The sequence below is a fragment of the Artemia sp. Qi Xiang Cuo genome, chromosome 18 (assembly GCF_049724085.1).
Source record: "Artemia sp. Qi Xiang Cuo chromosome 18, ASM4972408v1, whole genome shotgun sequence".
NCBI classification, from domain to species: Eukaryota; Metazoa; Arthropoda; class Branchiopoda; order Anostraca; family Artemiidae; genus Artemia; species Artemia sp. Qi Xiang Cuo.
This window is the reverse complement of record NC_142811.1, coordinates 7152397-7169387: the sequence shown is the minus strand read 5'-3', so window position 1 is coordinate 7169387 and position 16991 is coordinate 7152397. Positions and strand designations below refer to the sequence as shown.

At 34.4% G+C, this 16991-nt stretch overlaps 1 protein-coding gene across 1 annotated transcript in view; it reads left to right on the top strand.

The window, feature by feature from the left end:
- Positions 1-16991, top strand: part of Su(P) (prostaglandin E synthase Su(P)) — an 82280-nt gene that overhangs the window by 28501 nt on the left and 36788 nt on the right. The window contains exons 5-6 of the mRNA XM_089104593.1: positions 12241-12352; positions 12502-12578. Coding sequence (XP_088960719.1) covers positions 12241-12352; positions 12502-12578 — 189 coding nt within the window. The remainder of the gene's footprint in view (positions 1-12240; positions 12353-12501; positions 12579-16991) is intronic.

The window sequence follows — 16991 nt, the reverse complement described above, 5'->3', positions numbered from 1 at the left end:
TTGTAGATGCAGTCAAGATTTACCTATGGTGGATGGGGATAAGGGCCGTAAAGAAGGTAGTGCGAAATGGTAAAGGTCCGAGCCTTAAAGGGCAATTTTTATTGCTCTACGGCCATGGCAATGCAAAATGCAAAATTTAATTATTAGTAATTCACACTACCTAAACTATAAACATTACACAAATTATAAAAATCTTTTTCTGCACTCTATTGCTAGCCTGAGAAATTTTCCCAACCCCGTAATACTTGTGAAAGATTCCTTGCTCACTATACCCTCTAGCTATCGTTCATCAAACCGGGTCTCTGTAATGCAATTCTTTTCTCAAATCTGAATTCTTGACACTCACACATCATATGAGCCGAACTCTCATCTATGCCTCCAATCCACACATAGGCCTAGAGCAAAAGGACCATTATGCCCTACCTCATTCCTAAATATCCTATTCTTGACGTACAAAAGTCGGAGTGACATGGCAAGGGCCCGAGCCTGAAATGAAAGGGCCCGAGGTGTAATGAACGTATCTTTTTTGTGCGGAAATTTGTTTTACAAGTTTTATTTTAAATTAGCTTAAGTAAGTAAAATCAGAAATTGGATTAACCACGCTTCTTGACAACTAAGGTCACTATGTCGGCCCTGCAGTGTGTTGCTAGACCTGGGTTTGATCTCCCGGCTCTAGCAACTATTCAGATTTTCCTGAATAAAAGATTTGAATCAAAAGGGTTCTGCTATTACTACCTTTGAGAAAATGTTGCCGTATACTATACAACCCCAAATCAAAACTACAAGAGATGAAAAGGGGGATGTTACATGCAGTTCTTCGCTTCAAATTCCTATAGCCATTGCTATTCCTTATGGCATTCATTTGCATCAGTTATTACATCATCTTGTGCTTTTTAGCTTTGTACTGGCATCTACCCATACCTTCCTTAGCTATACCCTTGTGAACCAATCCTTTTTACGACTTTAAAATTTTCCAAATTTAACCTTTAATAAAGAAATTGGATTAGCGACACTTCTTGACTACCAAGGTCCCTGCGTCGGCCCCGCAGTGTGTTGCTTCAGTAATGTTCGATCTCTTGGTCCAGTATTACCACGGTAAGGTCAAACCCACTGAAAGGGTTCATCATGGATGCGTGTTAATTTTTTTCCAGGAGGGATCGTATCGAACCAATAGTCATAGAATGTCTGGAAATGACTCATTCGAACCAAAATATCAAGTTCTAGTGCCCTTTTTAAGTGACCAAAAAGTTTGGAGGGTATCTTCGACCTCCCACGTACCTTTTTTCACCAAAGTCGTTCGATAAAAATTTTGAAATAGCCATATTGTTCAGCATAGTTGAAAGGCTCAGTATCTATGTCTTAACATGACCCCTCAAAGCACCTGGGGAAATGTCTTTACGTAGGCTATGTTTTCCGTTGGGATGGAAGTTTCCGGGAGGTGAACTTTTCAGGGGAAATCACTGAGGGAATTTGCTAGAATTTGTAAACGAAATTCGTTTTATTTGTCTTACTTTCTCTTTGCCATCTCAGTTTTACATGTGGAGATGTTAGTGGCAATTGTCCGGGGTAAATTTTCACCGGGATTGAATTATCTAGAGGACTTTTCCATACAGGACGAGCCGGATTTTCTGGTATTATTTAAAAAATGGTCAGAAATAAAATAAAATAAACCCTTTGTCGGCTTCGCGTTGCGGGAACACCGCAAAAACCCCGCAACGCCATCGCGTTGCGGGAACAACGCTTCGGTCAAGAATCCGAGGAAGGGATTTTAAAATAAAACTTTAATTTGCAGCCAGTTGCCCTTTAAAAAAAAGTTCCAAAATAAGAATAAATGCCAAGAGTACTATATTTTATGGTTTTTACTTCTCTGGATCTGGCCTCTAATCAAGGCTCCCACCTAAATCTAAAACCAAGCTAAAAAAATGGTTCATCTTATACCCGCCCTAATGCACTTTCATATATCAAGGCCAAACTGTTGATTGCCAGTTTATAATTTTTTGAGTCCGTAAATCTTTGGTTTTCAGCAAAAGGTGTCGAATTAAATTACCGCTAAGGAATGTAGCTAAACTTCTACCGAATCACGATTATTTTCTCCTCTTCGCTAATAAGATTGTTTTTTCTTTGAAAGGCCGTACCCAGGATTTTTTTTCGGGGGGGGGGGTATACACAATAACCCACCGCCCCTCATTCATAATTGCTGATGTGCAATTATACTCTTTTCTTCATCATTCTTTTTATATGTCTCAGTTTGCCGTTCTTCAAGCTGCCTTAGACCCGCATTTAAGCGAGGACCAACATGGTTTCCGACCAAAAAGATCTTGCGCCGATCTGATATTCATACTGTGCACCATGCTTGAAGAATCATACGAGTGGAGACAACGTCTATATCTATTGTTCGTCGACTTTGATAAAGCGTTCGATTCAATAGGCTGCCCAATACTAAGGAGAATCCAGATCTTTTACGGTAGTCCTGATAAGCTGGTTCGCCTTATCATAGCAGTGTACGAAGACATGGAATTCCGCGTGAGAACCTCCGAAGGAAATACAAAATATTTTGAAGTACTGACAGGTGTCAAACAGGAATGCGTATTGTCTCCATTCCTCTTTATTCTCATAGTGGACTACATATTCAGGCAAATTGATGGATACGGGATCAAAATCAGGCAGACTAGTCCAAGATCTCGACTTTGCAGACGATGTTGGATTGATGGAGAAAGACAAAAGCAGACTTCAAGACTTTTTATGCAAGTTAGCCGAAAGAGCCGAGCAGTTTGGGTTAAATATCAACGTCCCCAAAACCAAAGCGATGTCAACCACTAACTCACCGATGAATATCCAGTTGGGGACTGAAAGCATAGAGCAAGTCACCGACTTCCGATATCTTGGTAGCACCGTCTCGTTTAGTGGCAATTCCGAAAAAAAAATGAGAACACGAATAGCCCTGGCAAGCTCGGATTTCAACGATTTCGACCAGTCTGGAAATCAGCGAAGTACTCACTCCAGCTAAAACTTCACCTTTTCAGAAGTAACGTCCTTTCGATCTTGACGTATGCGATGGAATGTTTAAAACTCACAGCTGAGCAGGAAAAGCGACTCACTGCATATGAAAACAACTGTACTTCGACGTATCCTGAACATTAACTGGAAGGATAGGATAACAAACTTGGAAATTTGCCGCTACACAAACCAGCGCCCATCTTAGATATTCCCCAATTTTAGTCCAAGTTTGGTTTTGGAACTGCTGCCAGCCTGCTATAACGGAGCATTCCAGTTGAAAGGAGACATATGGCTCAATTGGACGAAAGTTCGGCTGCATAACTTCAGATAGTCATCTCCAGCTTAGACTATAAAATTCAAATTCAACTCACACTCTGAAAGCTCTAACTCAATTTCTAGCAAAAACCACCCTTTTGACCCCAGGCAAGAGTTATGTAGCTATTCAAAATGAAATGTCGCATTCCTGAGGTCCAAGTTTTCGACAGATAATAACGGATGTTAGACCCTTACAACTTTTTAAAAATAAACCACAACCCACGAACCGAAAAAAAAAAATAAAAAAAAATAATAATAATAAAAAAAAAAAAAAAAAAAAACAGGACAAAACCTAAGTAGGTCTCCCGCAACACAGTTAGAAGAAACTGTTGCCACAATAAGATAAAAATCTGGTTATGACAAAAAAAAGATAGATGACGCTATAATATTTTAAGCTACTATACAATCGATACATTTTAATTAGCTGCAACTGGAACCTATTTAATTATTATTTAATTAATTATTAATTATTATTTTGAAACTTATTTATTTTTATTTTAATTAGCTGCATCTGATTCCTCTTATCTTGTATTTTCTGAAGTAATTTTTTTTTTCAATCTTAATTTATTCTGTTTAGCTGGAAGTTTCTCTATTACATCTCAAAATGTTGAATTCAGCTCCCTTGCAAGATGTTTCCCTTTCTCTCTGTTTTGTTTTTTCTTTTCCTTTTTTATTATGTCTGAGTTGGGGAGGGGTAGGGAGTCTTAGGACAAATTTTTCCCAAGGGGGAGCCCCATACCTTCTACCTTTGTGCAAGCTCGCCATCCATATTGATCTTCAGCACTTCTTTTGGTATGACCTCGGGAAGTTCCTTAGTCAACCGAAAACTTAATCTGATTCCTCTTGTTATGTATTTTTCTTAAATCTTTTGGCTTTTTCCCGATCTTAATTCACTCTATTTTGATGCAAGTTTCTCGATTACAATTCTAACTGTTAAGGGCTTCGGCTCCCTTGATAGACAATTCTCTTTCTCTCTTTTCTATTTTTCATTCCCTTTTTTTTGCTTATTAAGTCTGAAGGTGGGGAATCTGAAAAAAATAGGGAAGGTTTTCTAGCAAATTGCTCCTAAAGGACGCCCTTCCCCCTTCTCCCGCCTCGGCGCAAACTCCCCATCCATAATAATCTCGGTCATCTCTATTGGAATGACCTGGAAAGTCCCCGTGTCAACTGGAAATTTCATCCCATTCTTCTAATTGTGTAGATAATTTCGGAGACCACTCTGGCTTTCCATGACGACAAATAAAAGTTCAAATAGGGATAAAATCCTTTTATTAGACAGTGTTTCACAAACAGGGATAGAAATTCACAAAAAATACCAGATATTTCGAACACATTTGCAGTGATACCGAAATATCTGGTATTGTTTGTGAATTTCTATCATTGTTTGTGAAACCCTGTATATTAAAAGGATTTTATCCCTATTTGAAATTTTATTTATCTAATTGTGTGTTTTTAGAAATCCTTTGGCTTTTTTCCAGTCATAATTCAATCTGTTTTGCTAAAAGTTCCTCTGTTATATTTCTAGTTGTTGCTGACTTCGGTTCTCTTGTAAGACAATTCTCTTTCTCTCTCCCGTATTTGTTTCCCCTTTTCACTAATTAATTCTGAAGGAGGGGGGAACTAGAAAATATTAGGGGGGTCTTTGGACAAGTTTTTGTTTAGGGGTTGCCCCCTCCTCCTACCTCAGTGGAAACTCCCCAGCTATATTGACCTCAAATACCTCTCTTTGAATGACCTTGGAAGGTTCTCGGTTCAACTGGGACTTTCCTGTGGTTCTTCTTATTTGGATTTCTCTGAAATCATTTTGCTTTTTTTTTAAATCTTGTTCACTCTACTTTGTTGCAGGTTTCTCTATTACTTCTAAAATTGTTGCTCACTTCGGTTCCCTTGTAAGACAGTTCCTTTTCTTTCTGTTCTATTTTCTTTCTTTTTTGCTTATTAAATGTCTTTCTCTCTCTTTTTTGCTCATTAAAATACCTTAGCTTCATAAAGTTCATTGGCCTCCATAAATCCCCCAAAAAAGTGTTACCACTTTACAGTGCGTTGCCAAAATAATTCAAATAATTTCAATAGCCCGAGTCGCGTATAAAAAAGAGTCTTGAGGTTTTTATTCCGGTTTTTCATTAAGCTATATAAATGATGAAGACTATAAGATAATGATAGCTTTCTGGGTGAATGACTTTTTTTTGTTAGTGATTTAGTTTTTTTTTTTATCTTGATTTAAAATTACAATTTTTTACTTTGTATTGTTCTGGTTTTAACACATGAAAAAGAACTGTTAGAATGGCGCTGTACAGCAGTGGCGCCAGTTCATGACAATATAGGGGGAGGGGGCCTCTCGCAAAAAGTTATAAACTTCCTCCCTAGTAATGCAGTCTTTGAGCTTCAGGTATGTCTTCCCCCCTGCAAGAAATTTACTGTTCCCAAGTAAGCCATACTGTTTAACCGTTGGTAATGTACAGTCTATATAATAATGGTTCATTTTGAATGTACTATATCAAATAGTTCGTGATATCGAGCTGTAAAAGGAGTGACTCTGCCCAACAGTAATTTAAACTAAGACAGAATTTTTATAACAATAGAACCATGGAAAGAATTAGCTTTTTATGCTGGTTTCAAGCATATAAAATTCAATAGGTTTAATATTAACCATCAAAGGTTACGAGCCTTAAGAATTTTTTCGTGATTTTCGAAAAAAAGGGGAACACGCCCAGAAACTCAAGGAATTCGCACCATCAGATTCAGCGTATCAGATAGCCCTACTGTAGAAGATTCAGGGTCCTTGAAGATGAGGTGAGGGGTCACTCGAACAAAAATTAAAAGCTCCATTGCCCTTTTTAAGTGACCAAAGAGATTGGAGGGCAACTAGCCTCCTTCACACGCCCTTCTTTCCCCCGAAGGAACTTTTCCGGGGGAATTTTTAGTGAGGATGGAATTGTCTGTGGAAATTTTACGTGGGAGGAACTTTCCATGGAGGAATTTTTTGTGGTAGGGATTTTTCATGGAAAAGGGGGGTGGATTTTCCGGTATTATCGGAAAAGCGATGAGAAAATAAATGAAAAAAAAAGTTTTATAAACTAAAAGTAAGAAGCGACATTAAAACTTAAAACAAACAGAAATTATTCCGTATCTGAGGGAGGATCCCACCTCCTCTGTCCTCCAAGGTAGGAGGATCCTACCTCGCTCTTTACGGTAAAGTTTAACTTTTTATCCAAATTATTTAAGAACGGCTCCTGAAACACAAGGGCCGTTTAATTATAATAAGAACCTTTTTTTATAGTATTAAAAACTTTTTCGAGAAGAGCGAGGGATTGAGGAGGGGGTAGCCCCCCTCATATTTGGAATAATTTCTGTTCGTTTTAATTTTTAATATCGCTTTTTACTTTTAGTTTATAAAACTTTTTCTATTTTATTACTCATGTTTTAGCTCGTAGCATTTTGGCATTTGGCCAAAATTGTTGTTTTGCAGTATAAAATGGTATAAATTGGCACTTTGCTTTGGGATAATCTCGTTTATTACTTAATCTAGGCTATATGTTCCCTCTGAAACAAGCGTTTTTGAAACAAGGCTACATTTGTAAATCGCGCAAAAAGACGAAATTCTTATATGATAGGATGCATTAGTCTCAGATGTATCTACTCACCGAGCCAGAATTATATTACTTTGAATTTTCCTTGGAGAAGGATATAAAACTTGTTTGAAAAACAGGAAAATTCCCATTTTGTCATTGTTTTCAACCAATTTTCAAAGTGTTTTTAATCAGAAGAGCCTCTGCACCAAAAATTTTGTCTTTCGGTTATATGCTAAAACCGTTGGAGAGCGGAAAAAACTTGCACAGGAAAAGACGGCACTAGAAATTTGGATTTCCGTTTGAGTGAGCCCTCTTTCGATATCTGACGGTCACTTGTTTAATAGGATTATCTGCGGGAAAAAGAACACAAACAAAGAAGCACACATCCGTAATCCGTAACCTTCTCGAGAAAAGCCGAAAATTTCCTCAACACCTACGGTAGGGAATGCAAGGTTCAAGTGTCTTTTTTTACGCTATTAACCTCTTCTGGGTAACTATTATAACTTCTTCAGGGTATATCAGGGTAACTTTTCGTCTTTTGATGTATAGGGTGGCTGAAAAGTAGGTTTACAGTCATTAAAAAAAACTGTTTACATGGTTGAAGTTACTTACTTGGTAATAGCAATACTAAACATTCCTCAGAGTTTAAATCTATACTATGAAGCTAACCCTACAGCTAGCCTCATGAAATGATTGAATAAAAAAACAAGTTTTTTCAACTGAAAGTAAGGAGCAACATTAATACTTAAAATAAAAATAGCTCTGTTGAAAATACTAAGAAAACTTTGGCGTAAAGAGCGTAAACTTTTAGCGTAACTAGATTTTTCGAGTACGCTGAACAAAATGGCTATCTCAAAATTTTGATCGGGTGACTTTGGGAAACAATGACCAGGGGAGGGGGCCTAGTTGCCCTCCAATTTTTTTGGTCACTTAAAGAGGGTACTAGAACTTTAAGTTTCCGTTTGAATAGCCCTTTCGCGATATTCTGGGACAACTGGGTCGATACAATCACCCCTGGGAAAAAAAAAACAAATAAACGTGCATCCGTGATCTTTCTTCTGGCAAAAAATACAAACTTCCACATTTTTGCAGATAGGAGCTTGAAACCTCTACTGTAAGGTTCTCTGATACGCTGAACCTGATGGTGTGATTCATTATTGTTCATTAAGACTCTGTGACTTTTAAGGGGTGTTCCCCCTTTTTTCGAAAATAAGGCAAATTTTCTCAGACTCGTAAGTTTTGATGGGTAATAGTAAACTTGATGAAACTTATATATTTGAAATCAACATAAAAATCTGATTCTTTTGATCTATCTATTGGTATCAAAATTCGTTTTTTAGAATTTCGGTTACTATTGAGCTTTGTCGCTCCTTACTTACAGTTCGTTACCACGAACTGTTTGAAAAGCTCAACTAACTGAACTAGCTAAAAGTCATTCTTAATTTCTATTTATTTTCTCATAAGTTCTAGGAAACTGGAAGCACAGTTGATTAATGTTTTGTTTGACAATACGGGTATCAGGGTTCGATGCCAGCTGCCCATGAGGCTGGGTAACAGGCTTGCTGCCTTTCCCTGTTGCTTGGATCTGTATCCTTTCTTTAGCAAGTTCTAGGAACTTAATGAGCTAATTTTTTTCTAGAAAAAGGGTCAGTTTGGAAAACATGTGGCTAGAGTTTAATCCTGGTCTGTTGTTTGTTTATCCCCAAGTAATTTAAAATTCTTAAAATTGTTAATTACAATTTTAAGTCTACTTAATAACTATAAACTTAGTTTTGGACCACCCTGTATGTTGTAATCATGGTACCTATTGTAGAGTTTTAGCTACTATTGGCACGTATTGCTCTTTACTTACTATTTATTATTACAAACCGTTTAATAGTCCAATCTGTCTTACGCAAAGTATGGATAAACGTAGCATAATTTTCGCGCCATTTTCAAGAAAGTATCAATTTTTGTTAGGTTAGGTGTTTGGGTTCAGGCACTGAACGTTTAGACTTAATATTTTCCTATATGTATATTAAGGATCGAATTCGTAGGTAATTCGGGCTTTTGCACGAAATTCTTTTGGGTATATAAAAGGTGAACTGCATGAACATCTCAAATTCTGGCCACACTTCTAAAGATGTCAGAAGATAGGTGGTGCAATGTCTGCAAGTAATATTTTGGTCCTCGGCCACTTTACTTCCAACGCAAGTTTTTTGCAACAGACAAAAGTGTTTCCAGAACAGACTTAGCTGACCGGACTGAGCGTTTCCAGAACAGACTTAGCTGACCGGACTGAGCGTTTTCAGAACAGACTGAGTGGACACTTATATCCGCAATTCAATTGGATAGGAAGCATGGGCCGTTTTTCATAAACCCAAAAGTTAGAGGGGAATTCCCTAACTTCTTTCAAAAAATATATCCTAAATACAAAACTTTAAATATGAAAAAATACCTCTCAAATTTCAAAAAAAAAAAAAAAAATCCTGCGACCTCAGCCATGGCCTACTTGGCCTAACTTTCAGGTGTATAAAGTTTTCAGTTACCCTCATCGTAAAGTAACTAGTTGATTCTGAAAATTTATGGACCCACGTATTATCTACAATGGGGCGGGGTATTTTCTTTCCCCCCCTCCTTCCCTAGTTAGCTGTGGTAAGTTGTTTTCTTTGCAGTATGTTTTCTCTTTTATCAAAATAAATCCTTTTCCTTCTATTCTTCTCTTTATGCTTTATTTTATCTTCTATTCTTTCCTCATGGTTATTTTTCAAATTTTCCCTTCCTCTTTAATCCTCAAAAACTTTATGGTTTGCGTGTGGCGAGTATAATTAAAAAAATGGTCCTTATGTGAAAAAATGGGTTTTGCAGTACTCCTCTTCGCAAAGTGAGGAGCAGGGGCTTAATTTTCTATGGGACAGGGGGGAACTGCCCCTCCTAGACCTCAGCCCCCCCCCCCCGACCCCTGTTTGGCCCCCAACTAATATTTAGTTTTCTACAAAATCTTGTCAAAACTAAGATAAACCTGCATAATTCAAGCATCAACAGAAAGAGATCAGTTTTTAGTACATATCTACCTTTATAGTAGTATAAGTTACCTTTATAGTAGTATAAGTTACCTTTATAGTACTATAAAGTACCTTTATAGTACTATAAAGTACCTTTATAGTACTATAAAGTACCTTTATAGTACTTTTAAAGTACTTAATAGTACTTTTAAAGTACTTAATAGTACTTTTATGGTACCGAACGGCTTGTTTTTTTAGTTTTTATGGTCATTTTTACTTGATTTGAGAAAATTGGCTCCAAATTTGCCCCCCCCCCATGGATTTTGACGAAATTACTCCCCTGGTGGGGAGCTACGAATGATAGATACTATCTTAATTTTGTATTGATTTATATTCACCCTCGAAGGGTCTTTGCTCTTTTTTTCTGCTATTTCTTTTTTTTTGCCTTCCGCTGCTTGTTTTCTTGACTTTTTTTTATTTTTGTCTGAAGTTGTTTGTGCTGCTTTACAGTTATTTATGAATTAAGCTAACACATTGAGCTCTGCTCTTCGTTCGCTAGAATTGCAATTTTATTGTAATTATTTGTGTTAATAAAGATTTACCTTATCTTATAGTCTTGAATATCAAGATATCTTTTCGGTATTTCGTTCTTGCTTGAAAAACCGTCGCACCGCCTCTCAGCCGACGAATTGCTAAACAATGTATTTTCGACGTAACACCTTTAATTAGATGTTGTTTTCTTAAACCACACTGTCTTTCTATGACGAACAAATAAGCTTTCAAATGGAGATAAATCCATTTATTTAGACAGTAAAAAAAAGGTACAAAAGTCCAGTATTTCGATCACGTATCCAGCGACTGTCTTTAGTAGAAATACTAAAATAATGAAATTGAAAGTAGCATATTTATGCACAACAAAATAAATAACTTTTCGGGTCATTCACAAAATAATGAATAATAATAATGAAATAATGAATAATCCGGAAGTTCATTATTTTGTGAATGACCCGAAAAGTTATTTATTTTGTTGTGCATAAATATGCTAGTTCCAATTTTATTATTTTAGTATTTCTATTAAAGACAGTCGCTGGATACGTGATATCGAAATATCTGGACTTTTGTACCTTTTTTTTCACTGTCTAAATAAATGGATGTATCCCCATTTGAAAGCTTATTTATTGCTAAACAATATTTATAATATTAATATTGTTTATATATATATAATATCTATAATATTATATATATATTGGCAATATTATATTGTAATCTCAACTACTCAGACAAGAGCGGATCCAGGATTTTTGTTCGGGGGGTTACCCGATTTTTTCCCGTGGACTTTGTCTAACATCCTGCGTAAGCTGATCAGAACTGTTTTTCTAGACTAATTTTTGACTCTGTCAAAAATTTGGGGGGGGGGGGTTCAAAATGGGTCCCCCCCCCCCCTGGGTACAGCCTTGTACTCAAAGGAGGTCAAGGGAAAGGCTGAGTTTAAAATCCCTCTTGCAAGAATCTAATTAGAATTATATCTTTAGGAAACTAAAGATATAACACGAAACACGCGAAAACGCGAAACACGCTCCAAGATATGCACTAATCTGGATGTTTTGGGTAAAATCATACAATTTTGTTGAAGTGCTAATCGTCCTCCACTTGGACAAGTCATCAGATAGAAAGTATTGGGTGTGCCCCCCCCCCCAGAAAAGGCTTTGACCATTTAATAGGCTAGTCTTTAGAACGATACATGAACTTGAATGATAATAATAAAGGCAAAATTTTATGTGAGGGGCTTTTAGTATCTTGGAAAGTAGTTGAACTAGGAGACTGAACCTGTCAGAAAAGAATTCAGGGAAATTATTCCCTGGGAAGAGGTTTAAGCTCATGTATCTATTCCTTTCCTATTTCTAAGGCTTAGAAAATTGCTTAGAATATAGGTCTAAAACTGTCTTAACACTGGAGAATAAAATGATTTGAGTTGGGTAAACCGTACTAGTTTTTTTTTTATTATTTAAGACGTATTTCTCTAAGTTCCATAAAACGCATTTCTCTAAGTATTTAGCAAAATTATGAGGATCATAACGCCTTCTCTAACTCTCCTTTGTGCTGTTTATGTATTTCTTGAAGTTTCTCTTTTATACCAAAAAGTTCATTTGAGCTCATTAAAGGTTAATGCCTATTGGAGAGGAGGGGGTAGACGTAGATACTTAAAAAGACTTCTCCAGAGTATAATACAAGGTCTAGAGCTATATCTGAAAGTTCTTTCACCTTACTCAATTACTTTCCAAGATAGCTAAAATTCCGGTCATCTAAAACTCTACCATAATCACTTATCATTTATCACCGTGTTTAAAATTAATTTATATATATGATTATAGGGAGGAGAGAAAGTGGCGACGATGGGCAGACTCCACCCTAGTACATCAATTGTCGCCAAATGTGTACCGCACGTGGGACGAAGCACTTCAAGCATTTAAATATTTTTCTATGGTAAGTTGCTAACTATTCGCGTGCGTTGTTAGCTAACTATCGACATTTTCTTTCAACAATAACTGTATTTTCTTTCAACAGTAGCTATATTTCAACAGTAATAGTAACAATATATTTTAACAGTAACAGTAACATTATTTTCTTTCAAGGGTGAAAACATATCAGCAATAACAGTAAAAGTATATTTCAACAGTAATGGTAACAACAGTAACAGTATATCTCAACAGTAACAGTAACAACAATAACAGTATTTTCTTTCAATAGTAAATATATGTCAACAATAACAGCAACAGTATATTTGAACGATAACAAAAGTAAAAGTAACAACAGTAACAGTATTTTCTTTCAAATGTAACAGTTACAACAGTAACACTATATTTTAACAGTAACAGTAACAGCAGTTACGGTATATGTCAACAGTAAAAGTAACAATAATAACAGTATTTTCTTCCAACAGTAAATATATGTCAACAATAACAGTAACAGTAGATTTCAACAGCAACAGTAACAGTAGCAACAGTAAAAGTAACAACGGTAACATCATTTTCTTTCAACTGTAACAACAGTAACAGTATTTTCTTTAAACAGTTACTACATGTAAGAAATAACAGTAACAATGTATTTCAACAGTAACGGTAACAGCAGTTCTTTATATTTCAACAGTAACAGTAACTGTATTTCCTTTCAACAGTAAATATATGTCAACAATAACAGTAACAGTATATTTTAACAGCAACAGTACCATTATTTTCTTTCAACAGTAACAAGAGTAACAGTATTTTCTCTCAAAAGTAAATACATGTCAACAGTAACAGTGTATTTCAACGGTAACAGTAACAACAGTAGAATTATTTTCTTTCAACAGTAACTACATGTCAGCCATACCAGTAACAGTATATTTCAACGGTAATAGTAACAACAGTAACAGTATTTCTTTCTACAGTAAAAATATGTCAACAATAACAGTAATGGTATAATTCAACAGTAACAAACCATCACTGATATTCGAACCATCGCTTTTGAATAAAAAAGTAATCTATCAGTCACACTTTAACTGTAAACAAAGTTGTGGTAAGGTATAATTGAATAATTTAAAAAAAAAACGAAGATAAGAATTAACGAAATAACATTTCCTCTAAGATTTAACCTTGATGTCTCCATTTTGCTCCATTCGTCTCATTTTCAAGGGTAAGCCTCTGGTCGCTTATGATCCTATGAAGAAGGATTTGGATATCTCACCTTACTATCTGGTACATATACCCTATGTGTACAGGCTACTAATGAAACATTATTTTTTCGAGAAAAAGAAGATAGGAACTGACAAAATGGAAATATTATTTGTACTGAAGAGCGTAACCACCAAAAGCGTAACCAGGGACGTAAAAGGTTTGTTTTTAACGAGGGTCAAATTGTACAATATGCTTGTCAAAAAATAAAAAAGATGTTTTATTAGTCCGAATTGGTGAGGGAAGAGGGATTGTTCTTTGGATTTTTGAATAAAAAAAAACAAAAAACAACCCATCAACAATCCAATTCGTCTATTTTTCAAGGGCAATCCCCTGGTCGCTTATGATCCTATGAAAAAGGATTTGGGTATCTTAGCGTAATATTTGGTATATATCCTGTCCATATAGGCTTCGAATAAAATATTTTTTCGCACTCTTTATTGCGCTTTACCCTATTACACAATTTGCTTGTCAAAAAATATAAAAAAAATAAGATAGCCTAAATTTCATTTTTGAATTCAAAAAACAATCTATTGGTTAAACTTTAACTGTAAACAAAGTTATGGTAAGGTGTATTTGTATAATAAAAAAAAAAATGAAAATAAGAATTGACGAATTAATATTCCTTCAAAGATTTAGCCTTAGTCTCCCCATTTTGCTCCATTCATCTCCTTTTCAAGGGCAAGGCCCTGGTCGCTTATGATCTTATGAAAAAGGAATTGGGTATCTTACCTTACTATTTGGTATATACCCCATCCATATAGGCTTCGAATAAAATATTTTTTTGCACTCTTTATTGCGCTTTACCCTATTATACAATTTGCTTGTCAAAAAATATATATAAATTAGATAGCCTAAATTTCATTTTTGAATAAAAAAAAAAACCATCAGCCATACTTTAACTGTAAACAAAGTTATGGTAAGGTATTTGTATAATTAAAAAAAATGAAAATGAGAATTGACGAATTAAGATTCCTTCAAAGATTTAGCCTTAGTGTCCCCATTCGTCTCCTTTTCAAGGGCAAGCCCCTGGTCGCTTATGATCCTAGGAAAAAGGATTTGGGTATCTTACTTTACTATCTAACATATATACCCTGTACGTACAGGCTTCTAATAAAATATTATTTTTTCGAAAAAAAAAGAAGTAAAGAGCAGACAAATAGTATTTTGCTGTGTTTTAAAATTTAGTATTTTCATTTTTTTTTCCTGTTGTTTTAAAGGAATGGAACTTTGAAAGGAATGTTGCTATGTAAAAATAACAATTTTAATTTAATTCAAGTTGTGGTTGTGGTTGCGGTTAAAACCAAACATGAATGGAGGGTGGACATCAATTACCTCAATGTATTATTACACTTAACTAGAATGTTGTATATTATACTAAAACGTTTCTTCAAAATAAAGTGTAATTTTGGTAGAGTTTAAAGTGATGTATCCAGAAACTTGATATAGACTGCCTTTTGCTGCGAATTAAGCTATAAAAAACAACTAAAGTATTTTTTTTTGTGTTTTTTATTCGCCTCCCTCCCCCTGAAATGCTGCAACCACACCCTGAAATAAATTGTTAGGTTTTTTTCTGGTCTTATTACTTTGATTTTAAATACTTAATTTTTTTTCTTTTTTTTTTACTGCTCATGTGTCATCAACATTAAATGCCCCTGAAATGTTGCTGCCCCCACACTGAAATAAATTACTAGTTTTTTTTCTGGTCTAATTACTATGATTTTAAATACTTAAATTCATTTTTTTTTTATTTGTACGAATCATGTGTCATCAACAAACTATTCCCAAGTTGGCGACAGTTGCATGTTTTGGCTCCAAGTCCGACACCAGAATAAATAGAATCAGTTTTCGTTTCAGTTTTCATCTATAGTTGCAAGAAAGGGTTATTGGATCTTCGGAATGTCGAATATTGTGAATAACGAAATAAAACTTGAATCGCAATAAAAAAGAATAGTCTTTTATTTCGCTGCAATAGTGATTATTACAATCAATGAGAAATATTTCTTATGACTTTCAATCAAGTCTAATCTTCAGTCAATTCTTTCAATTGAAGTCTAATCCGTCAAGTCTATATATATATATATATATATATATATATATATATATATATATATATATATATATATATATATATATATATATATATATATATATATATATATATATATATATATATATATATATATATATATATATATATATATATATATATATATATATATATATATATATATATATATATATATATATATATATATATATATATTTAATGATGGATACAATAAAAATCAAAAGACACCAACTTATTAATCTGCTGCTGAAAAGATATTAATATAGTTAAAGCTCTCAAAGGAATAAAATGTATGAGCTGGTAGATCTGTGTAATAAAATTTTAAATCCGTATGTTTCTTCTTTTTTTCCTTTTTATTTTCCTTCCCTTAAATCCCATTCTTAGAAAACGTTTAAGGAAACTGTAAAGTTTTTTCAAGTTCAATGGGTCATTAACAAAACAAAACATAAATCTAAACAAAAACATAAACGTTAGTAAAAGATAATTAAAACCATAAATAAAAGCATAATCAAAAACAGAAACATAAATAAACATAAACAAAAACATAATCAAAAATATAAATAAACATAAACCAAAACCTAATCAAAACACTCGGTCCATTCCTGGATGCTGAGAAGCACAATATTTAATTTTTAAACATAATTAAATAAAAAAACAAGTTTTTTCAACTTCAAGTTCAATGGGTCATTTATAAATCAAAACAAAAACATGATAAAAACATAGATGAAACATAATAAACACAATTAAAAACATAAACAAAACATAATAAACATCATCAAAGCTATGAATAAAGACATAATCAAAAAGAGAAACATAAAAAACATAAACAAAAACATCATTAAGAATATAAATAAACCAAAACTTAGTCAAAACACTCGGTCCCTTCCTGGATGTTGAGAAGCACAATATTTAAGTTTAAAAAAATTAAATTATAAAAAAACAAGTTTTTCAACTAAAAGTAAGGAGAAACATTAAAACTTAAAGCGGACAGAAATTATTCCATATATGAGGGGGCTGCCAGTAGAAAGGCCTCAGGAGGTCCCATTGCTCACCCCTGCTGCCACCTACAACTTTTTTACATAATTTATGCATGTTTTTATGTCTGTTCTTTAGGTCAGTGAGAATGGAAAAACAGAATTTTTCTCACTTTAAAAAACATTAATTTTCTCATTTTGATTGATGTTTTCTTGTACGGTTATGGGTGTTGTTAAATTTATTTGATGCTTTTCATGGACGTCAACAGTAATTCATGTCTGTTTTATGGTTCGTTGTCAGTGAGAATGAAAAAACAGGAACTTTCTCACATTTATGTATGTCAACAGCAATTTATGTCTGTTTTATG